The following is an 8,106-nucleotide window of genomic DNA, read 5'->3' on the forward strand; positions in this document are numbered from 1 at the left end:
TTAATTATTTACGAAACTATATGTATGTAGTTCATTCTATAGTTCATTCTAATCAAAGTTTCACTTTTTATATAAAGTTCAAAAGAATTTCTAGTACTCAGGTATGCAGTTTTAATAGCCATTCAATTTTAGTCTAATGAAGCGCAAGTTTCACCTATCTATAATATCGCGTTGACTTTTGAGAATTTTTTTTTGTGGAATTCTGAAAAAAAGTTGAAAATTTTTAAAGTGTGAAACCTTAATTTATATGGTTACTATTATAGAATGGACTATATTTTCATAAATAAATTTTGCATCAAAATAATAAGCTTTGGCGATCATTTTGCACTCTTAACTGCTGTTAAGCTTTTGGTGGAAATAGGCTATAAGACATCAGTACTAAACTCCTGACTCAAATTGTCTTTGAAGTAAGTGTAAGCATGCTACACACTGCTAGGTGTTAGCTCGATAACTACGCTCAAAGATAAGTTACCCATCACTAAAAAGATGCGCTCCAAGGTGTTGTGCAATCAAAAGTTGAGAAGAATTGGAATTTTTTTTACTTTACACCAAAAATTCCTTTAAGGACCATCGCGAGTTTGTAAATTTACTTAAATATATAGTATTTTTTTTTTTTAATTTTGCACGCCCCATTTAATTTGTTATTGCATACTCGTAATTGTCCTAACGCCTAACTGTAGCTTAAATTTTCGCTCCACTTCATCATTTTCAACCGTAATGAATATGTAGGCCATAAGACCGTGCTAATATGCAATAAGGCTAATTGCTAATGTTAAAAATGCATATGTAATTTTATTTTATAATTGATGTTTACTTATTTTTACTAGTTTCGAATATCTTTTTTTGTTTGGTTTTTTTTTTCATAAATATAATGAAGGCTTGTTTTATGACTTTTTTTCTCACTAAACACTCTCGTTTTCATATAAACAATGTTATGTTATGAGCTTTAATTTTTTGTTGTTTTTTCATTTTTTTCTATTTACCTATTAGTTGGTGTATTCGCTTTATATTGCTAAATTATTTATTTATTTATTTTTATTTCGCTGCCCAATTACTTTTTGTATAATTTATACATACTAATGAACGCATTTATTTCTTGCAATACACTTTTTTATTTTTTATTTTATTATTATTTTTTAGCTTAACGCTAATATTAAAAATTTAATTGCAAAAAAATTATTATCTCATATATTCGTCAATAAAAATTATTAAATATCTCTTTATGCTTTTGAGTATTTATTTTTAATCTATGCTTCGAATAAAAAGTTTTTTTTTTTTAAAAAGTGCCAAGTACTTAATTGTTGTAGTAAGAAGTATTGAAACGAAAACGAAGTTAAATTCGTTTAAAGTATTGAAAATAGCTTGGGTTGCGAAAAAAAGAATTTCTTAGCTCGCTTTTTTCTCTTCAGCAGGACATTCACACATATTCGCTTGAAAATTTCGCTTTTTACGGTTATTCAACTGCCCAAACCAATTTTTCTTCCAAAATTCTTATTCGATCTAATATAAAAACCCCGACTTCGTAAGATGTATAACAAACTATTGTAGCTAAACTTTTATTTATGTAAATGTTTTATCTTATAAACTGCCCTCAGCGCGCTGTCGCTGTCCTCGTCCTAAAAAGTCCTTTTTTTTTGTTATGTATAAGTATGCATGCTATTAATTTTAATGTAGGTTTACTGTTCGTTTGCGTTCGTTCGTTTACTTTAATTGTCTTAACCACCACCTAAACTTAACGCCTGAACTATACGTGGATCAGCTTTACTACCCTCACGAAATTCTTCTAATGTTAATTTACCATCATGATTCTTATCCATTTGATCGAAAATTTTGTCAACACGTTTCTGCGGCGTATTCTCATCCTCCGATTGCGGTTGTTGGCCCTGTTGAAATTGGAGAAAAATAAGAAAAGAAAAATTATAGCATACTTTTAGGAAGAAGAAGTTAATGTAGTAGACAGTATTTTACAGCCCTATTCACACGCGCAGTAATTGTGACAGTAGTCATACGATGAATTTTGTCAATGATGAGGGAATAGGGCGGTTAGTTTAAGCCTTTCGAAAGGACCCTCTATTTAATTTATTAACACTTAGCTGTCAAAGCTACCAAACCATTCTTCAATGAAAAAAAGTTTTGAAAAGCAAAAACTGTTTGTAGAGTAAACAAAGTCTCAGTTTACAAATCGCATACGATCTTCAATGGTGACACCAACTCAAAATTAAAGGTTTGTCAGAAAATGCGAAAAACTATTTCTTAGCGCATGCTAATCATATGGGCAAGGGAACTTAAACAATTTCATAACACACGAAAGAAATGATATACTCACGAAAATATGGGCCAAATATAATAGAACTGCGTTTTTAATTTTTCACTCTGACGTCAGGATTTTTTTTAAGGACTTTGAAGTTTTAAAGATATGATTAATTCAAACAATTTTTTTAAAAAATCAGTGCAATGTAGAATAACAAATAAGAGCAAAAATTCCGTATTTATGACATCTCCTTTCCCCTCTCTAAGCCCAACTGATATTATTTATCAACTGCCACCATGGCTTTTTTCCACCTGCCTTTATATAGTCGAAACACTGTGCGACGTTATGATTTTTCTCAAAAGATTCAGACTTCAGACAGAATTCAAAATACTATTAAAAAAATTTAGTGCACCAAGGAATACCAATATAGGCATCAAATAAAAGAACGAACAGTTATTGAAAATTTTAAAAACTATATCCTTGAATATCCTTAAAAATTTGCTTTATTTACTTTTGAAAAGGAAATATTTGTAATTCCTCTCATTTCGTCCTTCTCACTTTATTAGCATCAACAAATTTATTAATTAAACTGACATTTTCAATATCCAAAAACATTTTTTTTTAAGTCAGCAGAATTTGCTCTTTCATTTGGAACCGATTTTATTATTCTACATTGCAGTTATTTTTTTTTAAACTTTTACTTAAACATATCTTTGAAATTTCAAAGTCCTTTTAAAAAAAACTGTGACGGCAGGCAGTAAAACGCAGTTTTACCAAACGTGAGTCAATCCTGCGTTTAAAATTTTTTTTAGTTTTTGTTGCACGTTACATTCTAACATATTGCCTATGTGTTTAAACCTTAAAAAAAAAAAATGTTTGTGGTTACATTGCTCAACTCGCAAACAAAGTTCGGTTAACTACTAAGCCATTAAAATAATACAAAATATTTTCAAATGACTTTTTGCCAAAGCACATAGACTTTTACTGTTAAGCTTGCATATCTATACATGTACGAGTATTTAAGCATATTAGAGAAGTATGTACATATATTTATTTGCTCTTCAACAATTTTTTATACATACATATTTATATATCAACATTTGCCACCCGAACTTACCACCATCTGATATATGGCATCCACAATATTGTACATTTCCTCGCGTGTTATGTAACCGTCATTGTCAACATCGTACAACCGGAAGGCCCCTGGAATGAAACAATGAAACAAATAAAATATGTGTGGTGAAAAAGTAGTACCATAACAAAAAGCGAACTGCATGAAAAAGTGTTACTATGGAGCATATTTGCATATACATATATGCAAATTTACATATAAATTGTGTTAAATATTTTATGCGTATATTCATGTAAACATATTAATCTTCATATAAACTCACATATTTACATACACAAAAATATATGTGCACACATATGTATGGATGTACGTTTACATATGAAAACCTTTATTTATTAAATATTTATGCATTTAAATATTTATTAAATTGACATGCGAAAAAAGGCAATTTTTTCCAACAACCCAAACATTGGTACATATAAATAAATGAAATACGTCCGCAATATTTGCGAAATTGTTAGCTGTCATTAAGCAGATTAAGTGAGCATAAGGGACATAAATGTGTACAAATATTGAGATAACACTGGTCAACAAAATTGCACTTTTGGACTGATGAATGACTTATGACACATGATGTTTACTAATTTGATTTTGGTGCATAGATTGCGCGGTAAAAACCGGTTTTCGTAGGGACAGCTTAGCGTACTACTGATTCTAAATTTGTTTTCTAGCAGCTCTAGTTTACGAGTTATAGCTTTCACTAGGTTAGGACCTTCGTACGATGGAGGAACGCTATCAAGGCCACTAGAACGCACACATGTTGCCTGACTATTGTTGGAGCATTCAGAACAGCTCTCTGCCATCAACTTCCACAAAGAGGTCTTCTCTAAGAAAGTTTTTTTATAAGCTTTTATTATGTTTCACCTGTGTGTAATCAAATCTTGCAATCAATTTTTAACTAACTTCCCGATTAGATAGAAACTTGAAACTTTAAACTTAGCTCAGAACCCGATGACAATACGCTAGGTGGCGCGGCTGTCGAGTTATTTGAAAACCCCGTATTTATGGTGGAACGTGTTGTGTTTTATTGTCAAAAGTGACATGTTTAATATTTTTCAACCCCACGTCTCCACCTTCTACTAAATGTGTTTAACATCTGTCAAATTTATGTTTTCACATTGTCCCGTTTTCTTATGTGGGCAACTTGCTGTCTAATATTTCACTTTCAAAATGGCATCAAGCCAATCAGATTGATCTGTAACCAATGTATATGGCGCGGTAAAATGAAAACTGAGTTGTAAACCTACGAAATGACAGCTGATGTTATGACAGCGATGGTAAGAAATTCGGCACGACAGCTATGGTTTGACAGTGGAAATATGCGGTCTTCACCTGACACACAGCTTTTTTAACAGAATCTGTAGAAGGTGGAGCCGTGGGGTAAACTAGAACTGATACAGACATTTCAAAAATAGATTACAAATCGTCATTAAAAATTAGGCTAGTATCATGTAACATAACCTAATCACGGCCGTTGTGCGGTGTAGTCAAACCAAATATGTTGAGAGTAAAAAAGTGGGCATTTTTAATTGTTGGTTTAAAATATAACTGTAGCGCTGCGACAGACAATTAATGTTTGGAAAATACTCGTATTTAGTGTTGCGCAGCGTAACTACTCTACACATTTTTCTATACTCTTGCATGAATTGGAAAGGGACGTAGGACACTGTTTATGAATTGAACACGAACATTATTTTCACTAGGCAATATTTTCATTTGCCTTTGCTATTTACAAGCGATTTAAATTTAAAGAAGTACCACTAGCTGGTCTCCGAGAGGAATTCTTGCACTTTTACATATTATCTAGTTGCGTTAAAAGAAAGACAATTCTAGAAAAAGGTTTATTATTGTATGTACTGTGGTCGTGTAGACTTGTCGAGTTTTGTTAAAGCAAATATCTGATTAATATACACACAAAAATGAACTCGGTTCATTAAATACAATATTAAAATTTTTAAAGCAAGATAATACAACAAAATATCATTTACATAAGTAATGTAATAGGCGTACTATCATATGAACAAAGTAACCGTGAAATAAAAAAAAGTAACATACATAACTGCATTGTACAGTTCCATAAAAAAGTTTTTCAATCACAACATAAAAATATAATTTCACGATTAATTATAAAATTATCAAATTGGAGGAATAACCTGGCGAGATGAAGACATAGTTCCCTGCCATTAAAATTCAATAAAGCACGAAATTGGAGGAATAACCTACATAGGTCCCAGTCATTTACATTTTTAATCTGAATAATATATTCTGACATAACTAATAATTAGAGGAATAACCTGGTTACTTGTGGACCATTAAATCACATTACACTTTTTTTATTTAAATTTCGCTTTCGTGAAACCGGCAGTGAAAGTGTAAAATCAAATAAATAAAATATTTAAATTAATTTAACAAAGTAAAATCAAATCAAAAATGTAATAAGGGAAAGTAGTATTAATTTAAATTTCCAATAATTAAAAATAACCATACAAATTAAATAAGCCTTTTACGAAGAGTCTATGATCCCCTTAAATAAGAAAATCAATGTCAAAAAATGTCGACATGCATATGTAAGTACATACATATGTACGTATTCAGTTAAATAATAGAGCTGAATATGGTTTTAGTTCAATACTATCAGTGGAGCAATCACCACACACACGGTGGTCGTAGCAATGCGCTTGAAAGGAGGGAGGGAGAAGGGATAACCAAAAAAGTAGCTGTAGGAGGCAAGTGTAAATTTTGTTGATGCGCACAGCTCCCTTTACAAAAAACACAGAAAACACTAACAAATGTAGACAGGTACTCGAGTTTTGCTTTCAAATTGAGCGGAACACTCATAAAAAGATGATCGGCCGATACGGTGTTCAACTTATACCTTTGCATGTTATCAGCTTAGAGCCCGAAAATTTAATACAGTTTTTTATTACTTTTTTACTGGATATAATATTATTGGGGATATTTATCAAACTTCCGATAAGGGCGTTAAAATTATAAAATCCATAAAAATGTTTAATTTTTTTACTTCTATCGGCAGTTTATCACATTATATGTTGTTCGTATATTGTTGTTCATATGAATGCGTCCATTCAAGGCATATTGAACAGGTATAAGCGGCAGAGAAGTGAATTTAGTATTTTTGCACATTTCGTCACTGCAAAAATAAAATATGCCTTGAGTTCATTGCTATTTGTTCGCGTGCGGCGGATGCTGAATACATTTAGTTAATGCACGTTTGGCAATTCTTTACAAAATCAAATATCGAGAACAAGCACATGTGATCAATTTTGCTAGTTCATCGCTCAAAGAATGCCTAAAAGTATGTTATTTTACAGGAATCCATGTATTAATTCATGGAGCATTTTACGTCAAGCGTACAGAAATAAGTGATATTTTGAATAATTTAACTTGGACTGAGGTATGAAGTGTGCAAACATTTATTTTTTATATGGTCGTTATTTGTCGACTATGGGCTTCTAAAGAACCGTCAAAAAGAAAATTAGGTTTTTGTTAAAGTAAAAACTTAGTCTTAACTTATACGGGAAGACATCATACAAATTGGCTAAGGTATTCCAAATGTGTGACATTTGCGCGCCACCACTGAAAAACCTAAGAAGCTGAGAACAAATAAGCGGATCACATTGTAGGCTAAAAACAATAACAATTTACCTTTAATTTCCAATAATTCGTTTATCAGTTATTGGCAAAAATACAGAGGAAACAACGCCCACGGGCTTTATTTGCTTTTTTATGAAATAAAGCAAACGGGTGTTATTTCCTTTTCTTCGGGAAATAGGTCCCGCGGCCGCTACTGCTCTTTCGCTAAGAAAATAGCGCCTACCGACAAATGGCAATAAAGCCCGTGGGCTTTATTTCTTTTTTTAAGTAAATAAAGTCCATGGGCGTTGTTTCACTGCATCCGCCTAAACGTATTAGAGATTATGGAGATATACCAACAAAGATTTTCGTCGGAAAAATAATAAACCACTGAGGCAAAACAGAACAGAAACCCGGCAACTACCATAAACAAGGGGACCCAGATTCAAACAACGGGAACCAACAGGAAGAAATTAACTGATTTTAACCTACCTGCGAATCCGGACCATAATTAATCAGGAATATGCGAGCACCCGACTTCTACCTAAATACCTTAGGATGCACACATAGAATAACAATTACTGGTTAGACTAAAAACTAGAACCCGCTAAGAAGGACCTGATAAAGAACCAACGACCATTAGCATGGCTGTAAATATTTACGGAGAAAAAGAAACTATTCAGAAAGAAAAATTACACTGAAGATGGCAAAATGGCGAAACCGATTTGCCTCCAAACCAAATTTTACAAGGGATGACGGAAAATCGTTCCACAATAAATCATACTCCTACCCTATCGGAAACACCACCAACGAATTATGCTTTTGAAAACGTACCAAAGAATAAAACTTTAAATAGTATTTTCAAAATACACAACACCAAAGCAAACATCTGGTTCAATAACTTCCATAGACCTAAAATCAAGAGCCTGTGTGCAAACAAAAATTTACAAATGTTGAGCTACTTTCCATTCCTTTAGAACTAGCGAAACTTCTTCCTGTCAGCGCGCTGGAGATGTTGAATAAATAATGGAAAATATCAAGAAATGGCCATATCATTCCCACCAAGCGAGGATCAAGATCACACAAGAAGTATATAGGCACCTTAATTCACAAAGGCCCTAACCAA

At 32.3% G+C, this 8,106-nt stretch overlaps 1 protein-coding gene across 1 annotated transcript in view; it reads right to left on the reverse strand.

The window, feature by feature from the left end:
* Nucleotides 1-1,223: 1,223 nt before the first annotated feature.
* The window catches only part of LOC118733520 (frequenin-1), a 69,294-nt gene continuing 62,411 nt past the window's right edge, over nucleotides 1,224-8,106 (reverse strand). The window contains exons 6-7 of the mRNA XM_036462936.1: nucleotides 3,369-3,457; nucleotides 1,224-1,883 (exon numbers count right to left, since the gene is read on the reverse strand). Of these exons, the coding sequence (XP_036318829.1) occupies nucleotides 1,716-1,883; nucleotides 3,369-3,457 (257 nt within the window). The 3' untranslated portion in view covers nucleotides 1,224-1,715. The remainder of the gene's footprint in view (nucleotides 1,884-3,368; nucleotides 3,458-8,106) is intronic.

Source organism: Rhagoletis pomonella, unplaced genomic scaffold (genome assembly GCF_013731165.1).
Source record: "Rhagoletis pomonella isolate Grant_MI unplaced genomic scaffold, Rhpom_1.0 Rhpom_scaffold_00002, whole genome shotgun sequence".
In the NCBI taxonomy this organism is placed as follows: Eukaryota; Metazoa; Arthropoda; class Insecta; order Diptera; family Tephritidae; genus Rhagoletis; species Rhagoletis pomonella.